Source organism: Typha latifolia, chromosome 5 (genome assembly GCF_019914945.1).
Source record: "Typha latifolia isolate L0001 chromosome 5, TyphaL0001v2, whole genome shotgun sequence".
NCBI classification, from domain to species: Eukaryota; Viridiplantae; Streptophyta; class Magnoliopsida; order Poales; family Typhaceae; genus Typha; species Typha latifolia.
Genome location: NC_133090.1, coordinates 14,077,571 through 14,100,206, shown reverse-complemented (window position 1 = coordinate 14,100,206; position 22,636 = coordinate 14,077,571). Strand labels below are relative to the sequence as shown.

The window sequence follows — 22,636 nt, the reverse complement described above, 5'->3', positions numbered from 1 at the left end:
GGCATATAATAATACCGTTGTAACTTTGGCAAGAAATCTACGTTAAGATATACTTTCCCCTTTTGGTAGTTGAGAATCTAGGGAAGATATTGGTGGACTTTGCATGGTAATATTGGCAAAAGAAAGATCTGCGAGAGATTTTAGTATAAGAAATTAAGCTAGCTAGTTTTTCTTTGTATTTTCCGGTATGAACTTAAATGAATCCATATTACTTTTTATTATAGTTTCTCAATATGCACTGATTTGACTAAGATTATATCTATGTATTATAAAATCCAACTTGTATATCAAATTTACTATGTATTCCGTCATTGTTTCCTCACTTAATACCCACTATCTAGAAGTCGATTATATTTTTGTTACCATATCATTTCACGTGTTACTAGGACCACTAGATAAGGATTAGTCGTCAATTTCTCTGTCAAACAAATTTAAAAAGGATTAGCCGTCAATTTGCACATAAGAAGCTAGGTAATTTGGGGAAATTAAATCGACACTTGGTACGTTGCAAGCTACTATTTTATTAGAAAAGATTCCGTTTGTCTCCAAAGCTACCATGATTGGACAAAGCATCCCTTGATTCCGTCAGGCTAGAACATCAAATCCATGTGTGTAATATGTTGGATTCTGTTTCTAACCAACTTAGGATTGCAACTTACAATTTACTATGTTTTGGATGACTTTATCGTGGTTTTAAAAGTATATTAAGTGTATAATATCCTTCTTTGCAATCTTGATAACTTATAGAATGATGTTAAAGATGTTTATATACTTTTGCTATTAAGGTTCTATTGTTTTTACCCCTAAACTATATTGTTATCGATACTGTTAGCTTGATCTGAGTTGGTGATCATTAAACAAAGTTGGGCTTATGATTGGACCATCATAGCAGTTGTTGCATGTTTCTCCTAGCAATTTTCAAATCCAACTCATGAGCTGATCAAGAAATACTTTTTCATATTTCATCAGGTTTGACAGACTGCAACTTGCTGAGCATCAATTAGTCTAATGCATAGGCATCTAATAAGACAACTCAACAGACAATCACACCCATAACTCTGAATAACAATTTTATAACTTGCCTCTAGAGATGACCACTTTGGATCATTAATTGCCTCAAAGAAGTGGAAATAAATCCAGTTAAAATTTCATTAAGAATATAGAGTACAAAATTTACAGAAGTAAACAGCAATTTATAGGTCATGAGAATTTCTCTTCTTTCACCACAGTCCCATCTAATGGCGAAATAAGATAGCTAGCTCTTAGATTCAATTATTTAGAACTATCCATATGAAATAATTAAAAGCAGCAACAGTTTAATGACCATCTATGTCATAGTGTATGGATCTCTGTAATCGTTACGGTTAAGGAGAAGGACATGAATCTTAGTAATGACAAAACTAGCACAAGACAAAGTGGAGATAATGCCATCACCCTATAAATAGAAATATTACTGACGTATCTGCTGATTTCATCACTTCCTAAAGATAATCAATGATTCAATGCACCAAGGATATTACTACACTAGGAAAGCACCGTATCTGTCTTCAATTTTTTTAAGGAAAAAAAAAAGGGTTTGGCGAGCTCATCTTACTCATCATCAGGCTGAAGGTCTTGCAGCAATAGTAACCAAAATATAGATTATCTGCTGACAAGCTGCATTGACTGTAGAAGAAGAATAGAACTGAAGTAGTAAATAAATTTCTAGAGAATTGTACATTGTATTCTGCAAAAATTACTGATCAATGTCCAGATAAGCAACTTTCTCATTCTACAGAAATATTTCATGGCATAATAATCATAATCATGCTTGTAAACTTTAGGGTTACATCTATATTTAGTAGGCAAAGAGGCAAGGGATTCTGCTTGATTAATACGAAATTGGCAAAAAGAAGAAAGAGCTACTGCAAAAAGATCAAAAAAAAAAAAATTTCTCATTTTGTTTTCACGTCAAGCCAATGAGGTTATGTAAATCAGTAAATCATCTAGATGACTTAAAACTCTACTTTCAAGTTTCAACAACACACCAGAGATATCAATTAACCCATTATGTTACAATAAATTTAACACACTAACGGACAAAAGTCAAGTGTCACCATAATGAGGACATTTGGGGTGGATGAGCAGGATAATTAGAAAACATAAGAATAAGAAATAAGAATTTATTTATATGATATAGACATGTCAAACATATACCACATATGCACTACTGCAGAAGAAGATTTCCTTCAAGAAATGGTTCCTTGAGAGGAGAAGACACAAATAACTTATAATAGGAAGAAAACACATAATGGCCCTTGATTTGACCAAAATCTTTTCACTAAAAAGATGAATGAAGGAAAAAAAGATGCATATAGCCCAACTCAAATAATTGAGATTTTGCCCAAATTCAACTCCCAACTTAGTATTTGCTTTCTTTAGAAATATATATTGTTGGTTTCCAGTAGTCTCAGGGGTAACCTTAGACAGAAGAAAGCACATGAGTCGCAATATCAGACAAGAGCACATATCTGTAAATAGAAGAATTCAGACAATGGAGTATGGTCTTTTGGGTCCACCTCTCAGTTGGATGTAAATATTATTTATAAATTGTTTTGAATATCCTTTAGCTGAAGTTTAGTTCAGAATAAGACCAAGTAAACAATTCAGTTTGTTGTTTAATGATTTCTTGATTAAATCCCTACAGATAAATTCCCCTACAAACATAGCAGTAAGTAACATATTCCCATGATATGAGTTAAACAGGTTGGATGACTTATACCTTTCAATTGTTAATTAAACACAACCAATTGACACCTTAATAATTAGGGCCTCACTAAATTATGCTACACAAAAGGATCTATTTAATTTCTCTGAGGAACATATTGTCAATAATTCTATCATACACCAGCATATAGTGCAAGTTGTAAAGAAGGAATCAACAGGTCCATGAAGGAAAGAATGTTTCAGAAAGTACAAGGAGAAAAGGAAAAAGAATTCAGAATATCCTCCAGCAGCAACAAAAGAAATATAGATAAAAACAATCTTAAGAAGATAAAACAAAGAATTTACCGATGAGGGTATCTCGGTAAACCCAAGACCCTGACTAGTGTATGGCATGGCAGATGTTCTTATCCTAATTTTCTAGAACTATAGATTGATACGTAAAATATTTTAATTTTGCACTCTAGCAATACTATAAACACATTTCTTAAATACATCTCCATATTATATAATAAAAAAGATGATCTTGCCACCAATCTTAGCTTTCCCGGCAGAATCACAAGATATCTCCTATAACATTATCTTTCTCTCGCTACTTTCCTGTTAAGGAACATCATCTGACACTTTCATTTTAGGATTATATCTTGCCCCAGTAAAATTAGCACTTGTTTTCCAGTGAATCACAAAGTCTAAGTCAAGATTCTTCTCTTACAAAATTTAGAATAAACCTAAATGGCAGATATAATCAATTTAATCCAATATAACTTACACAACAACAACTTGGGAAAAAGTGGAATTTTGTTACAAATCTACAAAAAAAACCTAAAATTAACATGAATCACCTCGGGGAATACAAATCCAAACACCGAGGACGATGAGTGCCGTGCCAAGAAGCGTGGGTCCCATCCGTGTCTCTTCGCCGAGGAGCATAGCGGCCACTGCGGTGGCAGCGAAGGTGGTGGCGTTGGTTACTGGGACGGCGATGGAGATCGGAGCTCCACCGAGGAGGTAGAAGAAGGCGGCGGAAGCCGAGAGGTTTACGAGGAAGGGAACGGAGTACTGCCACGTGAGGAGGAGGTCGAGCCACTTCAGAACCGCCGCGCCCAGGAGGGGGAGGCGCCGATCGGACGGTCGGCGACCAGCGCGGAGCTTCCGGTCCCAGACGAGCGCGCCGCGGCGCATCACGGCGTTCGTGGCGCCCCACACGAGGCCCACCGCAATCATTTTCTCCACGTCGGCGATCATAGCGCAGAGATCGGAGATCGGAGATCGGAGAGAGAGAGAGAGAGAGAGAGAGAGAGAGAGAGAGAGAGAGAGAGAGGTGTGACTCGAATTGGGCTTTAACTTAATTTTGGCAAAATGGGTTGGGTCGGGTCCGTCGGGCTCTTCAGAAGCTCCCATAAAAATTAAAAATGAAATACACTCAAATAAATCAAATCTTGAAAACAAAAATGCTAGTTTAGCACCATATATATATATATATATATATATATGGACTATAATAATTACATAAAGAAAAATGTTCAAAATGAACTTATGAAGTAGTTGCATAACTAGCCATGGTCACAAACTATTGCCCTCATGTTAATTTACCTCAAAGGGCAAGGATGGGCTATATAGGATACATGCTCATGACCAGCACTAATCACCAGCTTGCTCTGCCACTCATCAGGATGTGGCATGGATGGCTGCATGGCTGTTGATCTCCTCCATTGCTGTGGATAGTGATGCATGGCTGGCAAGCTACCTCTCTGCATCTCAATCTCATCGACATCGCTGCGTGCTGAGCTCATTGCAGTTAGCCCCTGCAAGCAACTCACCACTATGTAGAGTAGAATGCGAAGTCCTAGGATTACGCCGATGATCAACAGAGCAGCTAAAAAGTAGCAGCTCGCTGATCGATGTGCAGTTGCGCACCCGAGAAAACCTAAGCACACCATTTTTTATGAGAACTTTTTGTTGTCATCATCTCAAGCTCATCCTTTGATTTGGATACAAAGTTACAAGAAGTGGGAAGATCAATTCCTTGCTTGTAGGGATGGCAGGAACTTTTTGCACCTATGCCTTACTTGGAGAGTCAGCTGTAGTGGTTATATAGCTCATTACCTTATCCTCCCATATTTTTTTTTTTGAGTAAAAGAGCTAGTGTTAGCTATTGATAATTGGCTCAGATGGGAAGCTTCCCATCTCGACCAAAGCTTACATGTCCTGAGGGATTGGTTCACCCGTGCGGATCATTCCGGCTTGGGTTACACCCAATCCCCGCTGCGCTGCCCAGTCTGCAGGCCTATTACATTTCCTTCGCACATGAGCTACAGTGCACACAGCCAACCCATTCATCTAGGCTTTACAGTCACGTATTATACTTTGGATCTACCATGGGCATAGGCTATCCTCTCTCATGATTTTCACCAGCACCTTTGAGTCCGACTCCACCTCCATCGGCTGCTCTACCCGTAGTAAGCTCAGCCCCATTCTTAGAGCCCATGCCTCCGCGTGTAAGGGTGACACTGTCGGAGTAGGTTCCCACCTGGCCATCACTAACCTACCCCTGTCGTCTCGGATGACCGCCCCAGCACTTGCCTGATAGGCCCCATGCGGAAGGCCCCATCAATATTTAGCTTCACTCGTCCTTCCCATGGTCTGCACCATTCGACCATCTCATGTGTTCCTTTCACTGCTATGTTGATCGTGGCCGAGGCATACTCATCAGCCATGCAAAGGCTACGTCTCACCACTGTGCATGCCGCCTCCAAGCTCTCACCAAAGGCAGCTCTGTTGCGTTGCTTCCAGATGCCCCAACAGGTGGTTGCTACTAAGGCCCTAATATAGTCATCACTCATCGATCTCCTTCCCCATGCCATGGTGATCCATTCCGAGCTCACAGAAGCACCCAGCTCCGCAAATTTCGGTTGCACCTTACCTAACATGGTCCATACTTCTTTGCTGTATCGACATGCATAGAACAGGTGTTCAATGGTCTCCGTGAACAACCCGCATAAGCAGCACCTGTCGTCCCCTCCTAATCGGATAGCATGCAGTATCTCCCTAGTCTGCAGTCTTCCCCATAGGAGCTTCCAGCAGAACATCATGACCCGTGGCGCCACCTTCAACTTCCAGAGTCCTCTCCAGCCGTGCCACACTTCGCCTTCAGCAGGCTAGAGGAAACAATAAATAAAGGCGGCCTTCGGAACCCCCGGTGGATGTGGCCACCAGATCCATGTATCCTTAGCCTCTGAATCACCCAGGTTGGTGCAAGCAATCTCGAACGCCAACTCTACTCCTGCCACCCCCACCAGATTATGCCCGCTGCCCGCTCTTCTTCGCAAAATCTCCGCTACTGAGAGGTCCGGCCTAAGTAGTTCCAGGTGCATAACTCGTGGTTGCCACCTCCACGGCACCGCCAATGTCCAAGGATCATCCGCAGCGCTCGAGTCAGTTCCATCGCCAATGAGCTTCCGGCAGCCCATTTTAATGGCACCTGCAGTTCGATTTAATGGCACCTGCAGTCCGATTTAAGGCTCTCCAGATCCACGACGTCTTCCTCCAGTTGTCTTGTCTCCATGGATGCATTCCACCATACTTCTCCTTCATGATTGGCGATGGAACTATCGGTAGCTTCCGGAGAGCGCGTCTTCTCCGTTAAGGATGCGGAAAACATGCTTGCCTAGAAGACTGGTCCTGGTTATCTGTAGTCTGCTCACTCCAAGGCCGCCTTCCAGCTTTGGCTGCGTCACCTTCCCCCAGCTAACCAGATGCAGTCCTTTACTTCTTCCACTGGACCATAGGAAGGACCTCGCCACTCTGTTGATCGACTCGAGCACCGTTTCTGGCACCCATGATTATCCTCCCATATTTGAAATTGGGTCAGCTCAGCCTTGTCTCACAAGGTCTTTAAGATTCACTGCAAAATTTTATCCATAAAATGAAAGGATTCACTGCAATGTGGAGTATGAAAGAAACAAAGATCCCATGCGTGCAGAAAACTTCTTTCTATGCCTCTATGGCTGTTTGAATCTTACCCACATTATCACTTTATCAATGATGCAACATGTAAGGTATTCCTTAGCACACTTAAAAGAGAACCTGACATAAAAAGAATAAATAAAGAAGAAGGAAATACTCATCCTTCCTCAATCATTAATAAATGGCCAACAGTGAGATCCACACCAGCGCTCATTAGAAGGTAATACTCATAATTGCTGAAACATACAAAACTAACGACAAAATTAAAATCACTTTCTAATTATAACCATCAAAAGACATACTGTAATTTACATGGACATTTTAATGTATAACATAATTCCTGAGTTTCTACAGTGCTCCCAAGATACTGGTATTAGTGTAATTATACAAAGAAAAAAAAGATGTGGAGCCTTCATTTTCATCCTTGAAATATATGTGGGAAACAACCTTCTCTTTTTCTTGTTTTTGAGGCAGCTTTTGTTCCAAAAGATTACTGCAGATCGGGCCTACCGCAATTCTATTTCAATTTTAATTCCAGGAGTCTGCCATATAAGAAGAAAACATCAGCAGCTCATTCCTTTGCAAAGTCTCCAGGTCATGATCGCTCAGTTGGTCACCAAATTGAATCCCGCAAAACCCTTAACTGCATGAGAAAATGCCAAATTCATCCTGTGAGAATGATTTAGTCTAGTCATATTGAAGAGCAAGACATTTGGTGCAAGATTGTAACTGTACTTTAACTTGGCCAGAACTGTGACCACCTTGTGTCCATCAATCTCACTTGCGAAAGGCTATGATTGGTCGGTCAAAACCAGTAACTGTACCAGATAAATTGTCAGTTATAACGTCTGCTGTCCTGAATCCAACCTACAAGGACCAGACTAAATGATCAACAGCTGATCAAATAAAACTTATAGTCACTCTTACAATAGCAAAATCCCTCACTGACAATATGTAATTCCAATATGTTGATAATTCTCAGATTTACAACTGGAAGACCTAAAGATGCACTATCATTTATTTCGACAACTGTACCTTGTCCAGAAGTATTTCTCGAAATTTATCTGGATGCAAAAGAATAATATTGTAGTTGGCCTTTGTTGTCTGCGAAAAATAAGAGTATGACAACTCAGCTAAAAGCTATATTTATGTTAATTAGAAAAGTCACTAGAAGGAATAGTAAACAAAAATTAGATTTGCAAAAGATAAAAGTCAAACATCAGAATATTCCTCTATTTGTGTAACGTTACTTAAATTACAAAGGTTGCAACTGTCCACTTAACTAATATAATTATCTCAAGTCTCAAGTCTCAACATTCACAACCAGAACAAAAATGAGCTCTATTATGTATATCCCAAAACAATGACATAACCAAGGAAAAGAAAAAGGTTACCTCCCAAATTCCGGCCCAAATCTAAACTACGCCTAACGTCTGGATACCAAAATCAAAATGATACTTTCAGATACCGTCACCTGCTAAAGTATCAATCTAATCTTGAATAAGTTTAATTGCATAATTTCTTTTCTTTCTTTCTTTTTTTCTGTTTTTGATAGGATTGTTGATTGACTCGATCTTTTACATATTTAGACATAGATTAACTTATATAATAGGATTGTGAAAGCCATCCTTAATAGAACTTTAACAAAAACCACTCTATAAGAATGACATATTGACACTTGACAGCTTATCATGGATCACATCTTGGTAATAGATATTCTTAATATAACTACTCGCAAACAATTGAATTGATCTAAAAAACAAGAAAAGTACAAGCTAATTTCCTCTCATAGAACACTCATTTAATCACATCTAACATATAATAACTAGTCTTCAATAATAAGAAATAACATTCTCCAGTCTCCCTAGAAATTCTTAACATCTTCAACTATAATAGATGGATCCTTCAATCACTAGGAACAGATGTTGTGAAGAACAGATGTTGTGAATCTATTGAAATTCTTTAAAAAGTGGTGAAACTGATGCCCTCCCTATTCCTCAGTGCACATACTTCCTCAACACAGGCAGAGTCTATGATGCACATCATGTGGTTATCAATCAGCCTTTGTCAGAAGATGCTAATCTAGAGTGCTTGGTACACTTCTATACTTATTAATAGAAATTTAGAAGCAATGGAATATTTCACCATTGAAAATCTATCCAATAAGTACAGAGGTGGACAGTAAAATTAACAGAAAAAAAAGCCTCCCTACTGTATTTTGATAGTCAATGGAAAATGGAACTATGTGAACTTAAAATGGGAGCTGAACAGTAACAAAACAACCAGAGAAAATAAGAACTGAAATACATTATTCAGCTGTATATTACATCAGAAACGACTCGGTTTCTTTTATACGAAGTCCATGGCTGAGGCTCCAACAGAAGAATCCCACCCTAGCAGAAGAATAGGCAAATTAGGGACAGGGAAGAATGGTTAGATATTAAGAAAACTTAGCAGAATAAATTCAAGATTTACCGGCCTAAGAAGTTTCCATATCTTCGTAAACAAAGTAATGAGACCATCATCACCCCAATTCAAATGGATCCACTTTGTTACACTCAAACTGCATCCAGAATAAGAAAAACTTAATTTAGTAACTTCACAAACGAGATTGTCTCCATAACTAAAATAATCATGTTTACTTATATTCTGACAATCTGACCTATAAATAAAAGGCACTACAGTGAAAGCCACACTTCTGTAAGTACTAACTTAGTTACAATACAAACTTACCAAAGAACTGTATCATATTTCTCTATTGAACATCCATGCAAACTCTCAACAAAATTTTCACAACTGAAAGATACTATTTTGAAGAGATCCCCTTGTCTATCAGGAAACGCACCACACTTGGAGGTATCCATCTTGCCATTTGAAGTTTGAGAGCTTTTCTTTCCCAAACAGCTTGGACTATCTAAAACTGGCATTTCAGAGACCCTTGTTCTTCTATTTATGTTGTCCAATCTAGCCATCTTTCTTAAATGCCAATAAGCAGCTTCAATCAAGTCTAAGAAGCACAAACAACATTCAGTAATCTTTTAATGTTAGAAGTAAAAAACCAACAAAGAGTGAAGAGTGATTTCATTTAAGTAGGAGGTTTTCTAGGAAGGAGGGAAAAAATCCCTAAAGAGGACGCGATAACACTTGATATCGCATAGGCTACTAGATAATAGCTCTAAAGAGAGGAGTGAAAGAATAAGATTCATATAGCCGACCCAAAAGAGTTGGACAGAAAAGCTAGGTACTGATTATTGCTAAAAAAGAGTTATTGGAGATTAGCTCGAAACATTTTGTTTCATCTCCATGCATCTAAAGCAATTCAGTATTTCAGATTAGTCCATTTCTGGACTCAGGAATAGGTAAACAGATACACAATGACTTCATTCCCTTGATATAATCTCATTCAAATTTTACCAAATTTTCCAACGTATATATAAACACCTTGCATTAGCACTCCAGTAAAACTATTATACCTCTGTAATGAAATAGATAGGGGATTTATATTGCCCCAACGATAATCCACTCCTTTAAACCTGCAATGACAAGATTCCCAAAAGTTCAAAAGTATTGATTCTATCCACCAGTTGTCACCGGACTCACTATCAACTTAAAATGCAAGGCCAACATGCATTACTGGGTCAAGGAGGTGGATTATCGAATAAGGACTGGCATTTATGTCAATAGATATTGAACAATGAAATTCAGATCACCTGGTTTGTTGAACGGTAGGTTATGCTATACAAGTTCATTAATCTAATAATTTTCACATTTTATTATTGCAAATGTTAGAAACACACCCACGAACAATAAGAAAACAGAAAGACCTTAAAAAGGTTGATTTTTTTTTTAAATTACATATTTCAAAAACTAAAACTCACTAAACCTACTAATAATATCAAACTAATTAGTAAACTAACCTGCATCAATATCAATTCCATGGATGCTTCGACATAGAAATTTCCTTGCTGCATAAGAACACCAAAGAAGGAAAGAAGAAAAGGGAACATTCATTATTAGATGGTCAGAAATGCTTGGTACAAAATCATAAGGTTGTCGTGTGCAACATCCATAAAAAAAGTTAAGATCAAATAAGCTAAAAGAAAACATACTTCAGGATATAGAAACATATATAGGATCAAACTTTCGCTGTCTGATGACCAACTTTATTATTACTAAAGTGGACTTCCTAACCATGCAAATCTGAAGTCATTAATCACAAAAATATCGAACTTGAATATGAGAGCATATGCAAGACAACAAAAGTAAATAGATTTTGAGATTGGAAGCCATTGATTTGGAAATTATAAGTGCAAACCTGCAAGGGCATTCTCATCTCTTAAAGTATCCAAAAAAAAAAAATCTTCTTAGGTTCTCTTTTTATTGGAAATAATTTTCTTCTTGACTTTAGAGATATACACTGACTTTATGAAAGTACAAAACATGTCAACATCAGTAAGGTTCCCATTGTCATAAAAAAGGGCAAGAGTGAAGTTCAATCAAATGATTTTAAAAAGAAATAAAATTGCATGACAGTCCGAGAAGTATTACCTATGGTAACTGTTATCAAACCCTGATTGCATCCAATGTCAAGGCAATCCTTCCCTTCAAACCATTCCCTCTTAAATATTGCAAGTCGTGGATCTTCGTTCACATTACGGTCAATCTATAAAAGAATTAATGTAACATTTTCTTCAGCTGAGATGGTAAAAGTAAGTCTACCAAGCGAAAGTTATCAAGTTGCATGCAAACCATTAAAATCTCACCTGGAGCTACAAATATCAATCATAATTAAAATATTAAATCACCGCGAACTAATTCAGTAAAGCAAGCATAAGAAGAATAGCCAACATTCATGATAAATTAATATGCGGCCAGGAGGACTATAGATAAATTCAATATGAAGAAACAAAGAACACCAAAACTGTGCACTAAATTGCAAATACTTCAAAAGTTTGAACCTTGAATTGGATTAAAATTAGTGATTCTCTTCTCTACCCAATGGTTTGGAACCAAATTCTCAACCTCAAGAAAAACGCCAGTTAATCTCACGTCATACACATATGATTTCTTAGAACGAGTTCGCGTGTCTTTTCGGCAAAACTAGCAGCACCCAACAACCAAAATCTAATAAATCTCAGAAAGCAAGCTCCTTTTTCTCGCAAAACAGAACAAGAAAAAAAAAAAAAAGCTTCCAACCACTGAAAAGGATGGAGAAAGAAAGGTTTACTCGATAGCCGTAGTAGTTCTTGTAGTTGCCATAGATGAAGACCTCCTTCCTCTTGCGGCTTTTTGTCTCCTTCGGCTTTTCCTCTTCTTGGGCTTCCGCTGCCATCTCTTCTCTAAGCTCACAGAGGAGAAGGCGAAGAGGAGGCAGCGGAAACCCTCGACATACGGGTTTCAGTATTATATTGGCCAAGTTAGATCCGAATCCGATATTTATGGTCGAATATGGTCGGGTTTTTTTTTTCTCGTTTCAATAACTCCCGAGTCGAAGCTGGAAAATTTGAAGGGTATTTTTGCATCTACACCCCTTAAAATTTCTTATTTGTGTATAACTTTTTAAATTTTATATTTGTGTCTAAACTCTTCATGACTCGGTTAGTTTTTATGTGGATACTTTTTTACTCCTGTAAATTAAAAACTTAGCAATTTAGCCGACAAAAATATAAATATTGTTAAATTGAAATTTTCTTTTTTTTTAATGTTTTTAGGGCACCTAATGCAAAAAATAAACAACCAAATATTTTAAGAAACCCAAGATTGATATTATTATTTTGTTTAAAATTACATAAGTTTTTTGATAGACCTTTTCTCCCCTTGTCATATGTCTGAGACTAATAATTTAATACTTACCTCTAATTTTTATCTCATTATTTAAAAACTAAAATTATAAAAATTTCCATAAATTAATCAAAAAGTATTAGTAAACCCTCATTTAGGTTGCAATGATGTAGAGTGTGATGACGATGTTATGGATTCATACAATTTATTTTCGTACAGTTTGACTCAATTTCGGCCTATCCCTCGATTTAAACTTAAATACTCAATTTTCTATAGTCTAAACTAAGTTACAATCATTAGTCAACTATTAATTGAAGCACAAAATATTGGCTCTAATAAAAATATTATAATTTACTCATGGTAGGATAGTTTAGTTATTTTGTAATTTATTCATGATAGAAAATATTGGCGCCAATTAAATACCTATTTAAGTAATTAAATTTAAAAAGAATAAGAATATTATAGATTAAAATCTGAGTTAACACTTATATATAAGCCATTGATTGAGAGAGAGAGTGAGAGAGAGAGAGAGATTTTAAAAAGCCCAACACGGAGTATTGTGAGGTTTATATAAATATATGCAGCCAAACTAGGCCAAATACAAAAAACTTACACTTGAAGCAGTATACATGCCGTTGTTCCACTAAACATACGGCAATCACTATACAACACCAACAATTTGAGACGATTAGGAAATCAAACGCATACCCATTTCAAATCACCACTCATTATGTAATATAGTCATATATTCATATATATACTTAACCTGAGGTCAAGTGGGCAGTTCCATCACAGGCTCGGATCGAAAGAGACCAAATCTGAGTCCTTTCACCATTGGCTTAATCTTCTCGCACGTCTTAATAATCACCAAGAACAGCACCCGATAAGTTATCACCATCCCGACCAAGATCCCCAGATCCACCCACTTGTTGTAGCTCGTCTCAGATTGAAAGATCTCCTTGAGAATAAAATCCCCGGTGATTACCGGCGGCCCTCCTGCTTGGTTATTGGGGAAGGTCAACCCCAAGAACTCGTTCTTGTAGAAGCCTTGGTTGGCGTACTTATGGAACGAGATGTAGTACATGGGATACTTCCAAACCGGCTTCGGGAGATCCCGCGGCAATCTAAAGAAGCCGCCGTTGAGCATCATCAGCCCCTGGATGCCTGCTCCGGTGATGATGCCCATGAGGAAGTCCGGCACGACGCTGGCGACGATCATCATCAAGCTCTCGACCAGCAGCATGCACATGAAGAGGAGGAGGGCGAAGTAGCCGAAGTGCTCCACGCCTCTCTGGAGGCCGCTCATGTAGTACGCCATGGCGCCTGGGACTATCGACACGAGAGCCAAGTACGGAGCGGAAGAGAGGGTGTTGGCGATCACGAATGACAGTACGCCGTAGTGCCCGTTTAGCCTCTCTCTTCCAAAGATCTACCATTTGAGAAATATTAAATAAAATTGTAAAATTAGTCATAAAATTCCCAAAGATGTAAATTAATCAATGCACCTTCATATCCTCCACAAAAGAAGGGAATCCTCCAATCGTCATGAAGGTTAGGAATCCAGAGATGAAGCCGATCATTGAGCTCCTAGCCTGTGCATGATAGACTCAAGAGTAATATTAGATCACCAATTGAGTTAATTGTTTAATTAGGTAGCATGCATGATAATATTAATTAACATACTTGGATTGATGTGTAAGCATGGCCTATCTTGTAGAAGATGGATCCGACGCACAGGCAAAGAGAAATATAAATAACAAAGCGTAACCAGTAGTAGCCCCAGTCTCTGTACATGTTAACAAAGGATCTCCTCGTGAGGACGATGCACTGAGTTAGGAACCCAGCATGACCACCTCTCTCCACCAGAGTTCCATCCTTCTATATATATAATTTACACCCCCCCACCCCGAAAAAGAAAAATATTAATTAGAACATGATGATGCATGCAAGAAGAGGAAAATGTAGGGGTGTAAATGATAAGTTAATTGAATCAGATGGTCGATAATATAATACCGTTCGTCGTATCTCTGCGATTTCAGCTAACACCTTTTGTGATTCAGCCGAGTCCTTGTAAGCGCTTAGAAGGGCGCTAATTGCTAGAGCTGTGCTTGGCTCAGCTTCGTCACTCTCGTCACTGTCATTAACCTAATTATGACAGCTAGGGATCATATTTTTTTTTAACTTAATTCCTCCAATTAGTGAGAAGAGGTTAGATGAGTGTACCTTGTCGAAGTCCTTGTTGATCATCTTTAAGAAGTGATCAGATGGATTTCTAAGCAAAGGGCAGGGAAAACCATTCAATGCGAAGAACTGCATGCAAATGGTTTTCTTAGTATGAATAATTAATATCTACGTGCAGGTTAATATTTTTATATATATATGTATGTAACCTTGCTAGTTTGTGAAGCTGGACCGAAGTAAACAGTGTTGCCATAGGCAAGTAAGCAAAGGCCATGGAAGAGCTCGAAGACTTCGCTGCTCGGCTGATGGACGGAGGCGATCACCGTCATCCCTTCGCGGGACGCCAGCCTCGTGATCCGGTCCATGACGTAGTAGGACGCGGCGCTATCCAGGCCGCTCGTCGGCTCGTCGAGGAACAAGAGCTTAGGCCTCGTCAAGAGCTCCATGCAGATGCTAACTCTCCTCTTCTGCCCTCCGCTTATGCCTTTGGATGACCATCCTCCAATCGTCGTGTCCATGGACTCTCCCAATCCCATCTCTAAGATCGTCTCCTCCGCCCTCGCCCTCTTCTCCGACCTCGACATCGAGTCCGGCAGCTGCAGCTGCGCCGAGTAGTACACGGCTTCTCTCACCGTCAGCGTCCTCATCAGCACATCGTCTTGAGTCACGTACGCCTTATATTAAGATAACCCCCACAAAAGAAAGAAAAAAATCTCAAATTTTCAAATTTATCTAACTATTGCGCAAAAATAGATGCATGATAAGATTCATATATACTGATGTTCCAAATGCGAGCTTCTGCTTTCTTCCATTGATCAAGATCGTTCCTGATTGCTTTACGTTCGACTCCAGTCTTCCTATATAAATATGTGTAATTTTAATATGATATCAGAGCGAGCTAATTTCGAAATGAGAATATATACCTGCTAAGGTATCGAGAAGCGTAGATTTGCCGCACCCCGACGGCCCCATGATAGCTAAGACCTCGCCCGGCCGGGCGTACCCGTTGAGACCGGAAAGGATCTGAGTTCGCCGGCCTTTGCCGTCCAACGCGTGGACCCAAAGATTCTCCCACGTGATAAAGATTCCTCTCTCATGCTGCAGGTGGCTACTACACTCTTCAGTCTCTCTTCGACGTTCATCGACCATCTGATCTTGCAACGATATGTTCTCTTGGCTTCTGTAACGAGCGCGGTGCACCGCCGGAGGCGGGACAGAGAAGGTGTAGATGAACGAGACGGCACCTGGGATTCTCAGCGGCGAGTCGCCGGGGCTAATGCCGTGCATCTCGACGCCGCCGGCGTCGTGAAGCAGGAGAGGAGTCGACGGAGCTGGCCTTCTCGTGTATCTCTGCGGATCTTGGGGTGGAGAAGCCATGAGAAGTTTTAGATGTGGAGAGATGAACAGGAGAAATTAAGATAATAGTTATTAACCTAGCCAGCTGGTTGGCTATATATCATATATGCCCTTGGTTAATTTAGTTGGTATTTTTGATTGCCCTAACATATATACTAAGATATTATAGCCTCATGTTTTGTGGCAATTAAGACCAGTTCAAGTACATAGTATTAAGTTTGGTACACTTTTTTTTATCACACCTAGAAACAATTCCTTTGACATAATTACACTGGCTAACTAATGAATTAATATTGTAACTTGTTAACGATCAAATGTAGTTAACTTGTTAAATTATAGAGTCTTAATTGTTAATTCCGGTGTAAGATAGCTACTAATCATCACCTGGCTTGAAAGAAAAATCTCTAGAAACTTAGAAACCACAGGAATAGATCTTCGGGATATTACAATACGTGAGCTAGCATTTACTAATTAATATCCCCTAAAAATAATTTAATTAGAAAGTTGTTGGTGATCCCTTGCATGATATTTGTTGATATGATGCATGAATAGATTAGGAGCAACCGGGCAATAAATTTTATTTTATTTTCTTTCCCGTTAGCAATTCGTTTGGCAAAAGGTTTTTGACTAGCTTTTCTTTCTCAAATAATTAAACCTAACTTTCGTTTTATTAACATTCCTCTTAGTTATTATTAGTCAAAGAGTACCTGTCTTGGCTTTTATTTTTAAGCTAATTTTTTTCTTGCAGTCTAAAATATAATTGTGGCATCCAGTGAGAAGTTCATGTGAACGATACAAACAATGGACTGTCTATAATACTGCAAATTTATCCCAGATCGAGAATGACTAATTAGTTTTATTATTTTCAATTATTAGTGATATCTTAACATCGATACTTTTATATTCAACAAAATATATTCTTATAGTTATTAAATATAGTATGGCGTGTGGGCAGGATGTAGGAAAAACTCTTGACTTCTCTACTTGTAATTTTCTTTTTAATAATAAGGTCAGTTCATTAGGAATATTGAATGCTAACAACCATTTCGTTTAGAAGATCTAAAGAACTAATAAAACTTTTAATTTACTCACATGAGCACGAATTGGAATGCTCTGAAGAAAACTTAGGCGATGTTATGCAAGTCCAGTCGTTTAATAACTCGATTAGTAAAAACTTTGATGACATAATTATAGTTAATAATAATGTAACCTTTATAATGGTCTACTTCAAGTCCTTCGGCTGTTAAGCATAAATTAGATGTTGACATTGTTATGATGCTTCGAATATATATTTAATTAGATTGTTTTAGGTTTTATTTTAGCACGTCTTTAGTATTGAGAGTTGTAATATAAAACCCGAAGGACAATGTAAATTAAAGGCAATGTTTTTTATTTTCCTTGGCCTTTATAAACCTACTGTAGTTAAGATATATAGGCTTGACTTGGTATTTTGGTAGTTGTTTTAATAAATGGTAAAAGAGTTGTTAATGAAGTTATAAGGAATCTTAATGATATTTATGTTTCAAATTTCAGTTTCGATTTTTAATTTATTTTTGTATTAACCCCTAAAAAAATAAATATTTCAAGCTAAAATAGAACAATTTAGCCTTTCTAGTCCATAATAAATATTAAAGTTAGGAATCCTAATTTCATTAAGTTTCAGCTGTTAATTAGGGCTAGCCCCTAATCTTCTCAGAAAGGAAAATGGAAGTTATAAGGAATCCAATACTGATATTAGCTTCATTAAATGTTAAAAATTAATCCAAAGCAAACCTTAATTAGTTAGGTCGACATAGACTTAATTACAAGAAATTAGAGTTTAACAATGTGAACTTAATGTACTTCTTGCTACGGCCTGTATCAGTATTTTTCTAATGATTTTGACTAACATGACTCCCATTATGTATAATTAACTTAGAAATTAACAACTCGGGACTTCAGATGGATTGAGAATCCTGTGTGCAATCAATATTAAAAAGAATAACTAAACAGGCCCTTGGGGTCGATTTAATTTCACCACGTATTGCAAAAATTTAATAGTTAATTTCAATCAGTGAGCCATTATTATTCAAAGTTATATCTTGAGAATATTATGCTTTAGCTCTCTGTAGTTAGACATAAATTTACTTTACCTCATTGTAGTATAGACTAAAGTACAATACGGGTGCAAAGCTTATTGGATAATGGATATATCCATTTCAATAGTGGGCTGAGAAACTCTTATTTGGTTCTTTTGGGCCAGGCCTGACGAAAGGGTTCTTTTTTTTTTTTTTTAAATATAATTTATAATTTCTTTTCAAAACTTTTAAAAATATGATAAAATTACTTCTTCTTTTTTTCCTTAAATTAAAGCGTAAAATATTTATCACTAATTCGTATCTTACATAGAAGAAAAACATTAGAGAGCTTTTAAATTAGTTTTAATAATTTATATAAAAGAAAATAGTAATTCTTTCAATCTAAATTAGGTTTTAATAGTGATAATTTTAATAAAAAGGAAAGCTGGCATTTTTTCTCAGTCTTAATTATAAGGAGTATCAATCAATTAATAATTACTTGGCCACATCATACTAACATCCGGGGTCCGTTTTACTTCACAATAAAAGAAGTTATAATGAATTGTAAATCAAAGACTAACATGGCGATGAGCTGGCATTAAAGCGACCCTGGAATAAAAAAAACGAATAAATCCGGGTTTGATTTGTTAAAATGCTTTTAACTTATAGAGTATAGACAAACAACCCACATCTCATCGATTACGCCAACGGCCAACGGAACATTTCGTATTATTATAAAAAAGTAATTTCAGGTAGACCCCTCGACTATTGTCTATTTTTAAATACACTCTTTGCAAAACAAAATTTTAAGGACACGTAGAGTTTTACATTATCTTAATTTATTGAGTATATACTGATGAGATGAGAACAAAAAACATGCAAAAAGACGATGGGACAAATTGGCTGGTGAGTTGCACGTGACAAGCTGCTGATTATGCACGCTGATGAACGCACTTATCTCATAATTGCTAAATTTTCTTCTTCTTCTTCTTCTTTTGAGGTTTCTTTCAATCTAATAACGATTAGGTATTTCATCCACATAAATTTCACTTTAAAATTAAAAAATAATTAATTTTTTTTAAAAAAAAAAAAAAGAAACGGGAAAAGAGCCGCTCAAATTGAGCATAAAAATGTTATCTAATCAAGTAGGTAGTAGTGGGGGGGCAGATGCATTTCTCGTACATCCACCGACAAGTAAGTCCAAAATTTATTGTCAGGCTTTACAATAATAATAATAATAATAATATTATTATTATTATTATTACTATTATTATTATTATTATTGCAATCTAAATATGTTGTACGAAAAATAATTGGCTTTCATGTCACTCATGAATTTGGTGATAAGATATGTTTGTTGACCTTCGGATGTAGACATATGAAAAAGATTGAGGTGCAGTAATGCTTGTCGACCATGTGAGGATACCATAATTATAACATTCACACTATAATTCCCCAAATTGATTTCATCAAAATAATCTTTGTATTTGCTGTAAAAATACGGGAAAAAAAGAAAAGAAAAAGAAAAAGAAAAAGAAAAGCTTATGTTAATTAAATTCTTGTGACAATATCAATTACCTCTCCTCTACTACTATCCTGAAGTGGTTGTGCTCTCCTCTCTCTTCCGGCCAACCACTGCACCGTCCGCCGCGCTATCGGCAGCCATAGCCGCCTCACCTTCTCCTCACCGCTCCCCGCCGGTTCCCTGACCCTTCTAAATCTTGACAAGTTCGTTATCTCAGACATGGACCTCGTTGCCGCCGATATCTCCGCCGCCGCCGCCTCCGGATCGGTACTAGTACTATCCGAATTTACTATAAAACCAGCCTTGCTCTCCAATGATCTCTTCCTCTCCATCTCCTCCTTGATTTGTAACATCCCTTCGTCGACCACAGCGGCCTTCGCTGCCGGCGCGCCGCCTCGCGGCTCCCCGGCGCCTGCTTCCGGGGCGGCGAACCGCCGGCTTGACATGAACCTGAGCATGTCGGAGTTGAGCGCCATGATGTCGGCGGAGTTGACGTCGCTCCACCGGTTCTTGAAGACGACGTCGGAGACTATTATCTTGTGCTTGAACTTGTGGAATATCTCTTGGTCGAGACTATTGACCGGGGAGTTCTCGGCCTTGCCCTTTTTGGCGAGCTTCTCCGATTTCCGGAAGCTGCCTCCGATGCTGAATCTGGACGAGGAGTGGCAGCGGAGGTCGGTGGCGTCAGTCTCCGTCTCGCGCTCGACGAAGAGGTCGTCGAGGCGGTCGGAGTACGAGAAGAGCGACGCATCGGCTGCGTTGACTTTGGAGCGGCACAGGGGGCAGCTGGAGTGGGCCTCGAGCCACCGGTCAACGCAGGGGAGGTGGAAGGCGTGCTTGCACTTTGGGAGGAGGCGGAGGAGCTCGGCGTCGCCAAACCGGGAGAGGCAGACGGCGCACTCGAGCCCGTCGCGGGCCCCGCGGAGAGCGGAGAACCGGAAGAAGGGGAGGGACTCGATAACCGTCTTGTCGATCCCGGAGGAGCAACTCAGACCGCCACCGTCACGGCGGCGGTGGTGGCGCTCGGGGGAGTTGAAGATGTCAGACGAGGAGGCGGCGGCGGCCGGGCGGCAGAACTTGGCATACATGAGGAGGAGAAGGGTGAGGGAGAACATGACGGCGAATATGCCGATGACGATCGCAACGCTCGGCCGGAAAGACACCGAGGCGCTCGGCGGCGACCACAGCAAGTCATCCGGCTGGACCGTCTGCGCCGCTGCTACGACAGCAACGGCGGAGAGAAAGAGCAAGAAGCAGTTGAAGCCATGAGAGAAGTATAACATGGTCGTGTTTGTTGTTTTATGGGCTTAGAAGAGTTGGATTTATATCTAAATGGAAGAGCGTGGTTTAGATTTAACAAAGACTCAAGCTAATTAATCAACAGGGGTTTTAATTTACAATTAGAATGGCGATAGGAGTGATACAGAGGATGTATATATTTGTAGGACAGTTGGAGTCAAAATAATAATAATAATAATAATAATACTAGCAATTTTGTTTTGATTTGTGATTAAACTAAAGAGCTCTTATTAAATTACGGCTGTTGACAGTGGACAATTATTGTTAATATTATTTTGGTTAATTTGGTGTAGCATGAGATCAAGAAATGTCTTCATGCACGTCACCGAATTTTAAGCTGGCAGGACCTAATACTTAAATTTTTATCCGGGGTAATATTCTTGGATATTTCCATGAATTTCTCCAAATATTTTTTTTTAAAAAAAAAAGAAAGAGAAACGAAAAGAAACTTTTGTTAATTTTCCGGCATGCAAGATTCTCATATTCCTTCTGTCCCTTCTCTGCAGGCCATTGCCTAAATATTTCAACTTGAACAATCCATACATCTAATTCACATAGAAGTGATAGCATGTCGGTATTATGTATCATTATGCCTAGATCGACTGAATTATTACTCTCTTTTTTTATATATAAATCCTATTATTTCTTTTTCGTGATATATTTGACCAACTTAATTATCTACAAAAAGTGATCAATTTTGTGCATTATAAGGACTGTTTTACTTATATATTAGAGGAAAAAAAGGAGAAAAATTAAGAGTAAGATGGTCATTTAACAGTGTAAACTTAGATAGTTATGGAGATCGGAATGTAGCAAAAATTAAAACAGAAAAGAGTTTATATGATAATAGTCAATAGCTCAGAGGGTTTAATTATAGTAAATCTTGTAGTATGATTTGCCTAATATGTGCACTAATATACATGTCTGATGCCTTACATTTAGTGATATACACTAATCCTAACAAATAAGAAGACATATCAATGATAATAACATGGTGGATTTGACTTCCTTTGATCTCTTTAACTCCATGAGAACAAACTCAAGCAAAGTCAAAAGGTTTCACGAGCCAGAATCTTCTCTTAACTTCATTTATAAACTGCAAGTGGAACATGAACAAATCAGAGACAATACTTTCTCACTCCATTGCCTTAATCTCTTAGTTGTCATTTTTGAATCAAACATAGCTTGTTATAACTAGTTGATGCCAAATCACATGCTAATGGATCTGGATTGGGTTACATTTGGTCCAATCTGAGCTTATAATACACAAACAGTAGGAAGATACTTCTTCTCTTAGCTTTGGAAGTTTTTATGTCAAGATAATGGCCAAGGTCAACCCTGATATATACTTGTAACTTACATATATGTCCATGTTCATCACTAATCTTAATTAGTGGCCATGTTTCATGCAAAGAACTGCACATGATTCGATGCACTTGGAGAAGAATAAAATGATAAAATAAGAAAAAAAAAATTCAATGGCTGTCTATTTAAAGTCAGAGATCCTCGACTACTATATTGGATCTCATATTTTCCGGATGAGAGAAAGAAAGACGAAAACAATCAGATATTGAGGAAGAGGTTGGATTTGGAATCTTCTAAACGGAAGAGAAGAGAAGAGAAGAGAAGAGAAGTGAAGAGGATCTTTTAAGGGCACATATGGGTCCCCTGATATTACCTTGCTCTGTTGTAGATTGATGCTATTGTATATAGCAACAAGAGAGAGTTGCTGGTGAGAATTGTTTGTTTTTGTTTCTATAATCCAAAT

The 22,636-nt window shown here is 38.1% G+C and overlaps 4 protein-coding genes across 12 annotated transcripts; all 4 read right to left on the bottom strand.

The window, feature by feature from the left end:
- Positions 1-1,524: 1,524 nt before the first annotated feature.
- Positions 1,525-4,117, bottom strand: LOC140788860 (uncharacterized). The gene is made up of 2 exons (XM_073138335.1): positions 3,546-4,117; positions 1,525-1,665 (listed from the first exon to the last, which is right to left on the bottom strand). Exons 1-2 carry the CDS (start codon positions 4,102-4,104, stop codon positions 1,601-1,603), a joined length of 624 nt encoding a protein of 207 aa, XP_072994436.1. The 5' UTR covers positions 4,105-4,117; the 3' UTR covers positions 1,525-1,600.
- A 2,804-nt stretch (positions 4,118-6,921) lies between these two features.
- On the bottom strand, positions 6,922-12,073 carry LOC140789780 (probable RNA methyltransferase At5g51130). 9 transcript variants are annotated; one of them, XR_012109246.1, is made up of 9 exons: positions 11,897-12,073; positions 11,218-11,332; positions 10,587-10,634; positions 9,403-9,676; positions 9,145-9,232; positions 8,997-9,062; positions 7,705-7,773; positions 7,405-7,487; positions 6,922-7,312 (listed from the first exon to the last, which is right to left on the bottom strand). XR_012109246.1 is itself a non-coding variant. In XM_073139606.1 (9 exons), the coding sequence occupies exons 1-8, from the start codon at positions 11,999-12,001 to the stop codon at positions 7,447-7,449; spliced, it is 855 nt and encodes a 284-aa protein (XP_072995707.1). In that variant the 5' UTR covers positions 12,002-12,070; the 3' UTR covers positions 6,922-7,312; positions 7,400-7,446. The 9 variants fall into 9 exon arrangements, 6 of the variants coding, with proteins under 6 accessions (XP_072995707.1, XP_072995706.1, XP_072995709.1 ...); XR_012109247.1 differs by having other exon boundaries at positions 7,400-7,487; positions 11,897-12,058; XM_073139606.1 differs by having other exon boundaries at positions 7,400-7,536; positions 11,897-12,070.
- A 1,149-nt stretch (positions 12,074-13,222) lies between these two features.
- On the bottom strand, positions 13,223-16,008 carry LOC140789173 (ABC transporter G family member 1-like). Its single transcript, XM_073138781.1, has 8 exons — positions 15,555-16,008; positions 15,409-15,488; positions 14,841-15,305; positions 14,674-14,760; positions 14,464-14,595; positions 14,134-14,325; positions 13,956-14,042; positions 13,223-13,879 (listed from the first exon to the last, which is right to left on the bottom strand). Exons 1-8 carry the CDS (start codon positions 16,006-16,008, stop codon positions 13,223-13,225), a joined length of 2,154 nt encoding a protein of 717 aa, XP_072994882.1.
- A 3,496-nt stretch (positions 16,009-19,504) lies between these two features.
- LOC140787990 (E3 ubiquitin-protein ligase ATL42-like) lies at positions 19,505-21,078 on the bottom strand. Its single transcript, XM_073137062.1, has one exon. The coding sequence runs from the start codon at positions 20,850-20,852 to the stop codon at positions 19,596-19,598; it is 1,257 nt and encodes a 418-aa protein (XP_072993163.1). The 5' UTR covers positions 20,853-21,078; the 3' UTR covers positions 19,505-19,595.
- Between the last annotated feature and the right edge of the window lie 1,558 nt (positions 21,079-22,636).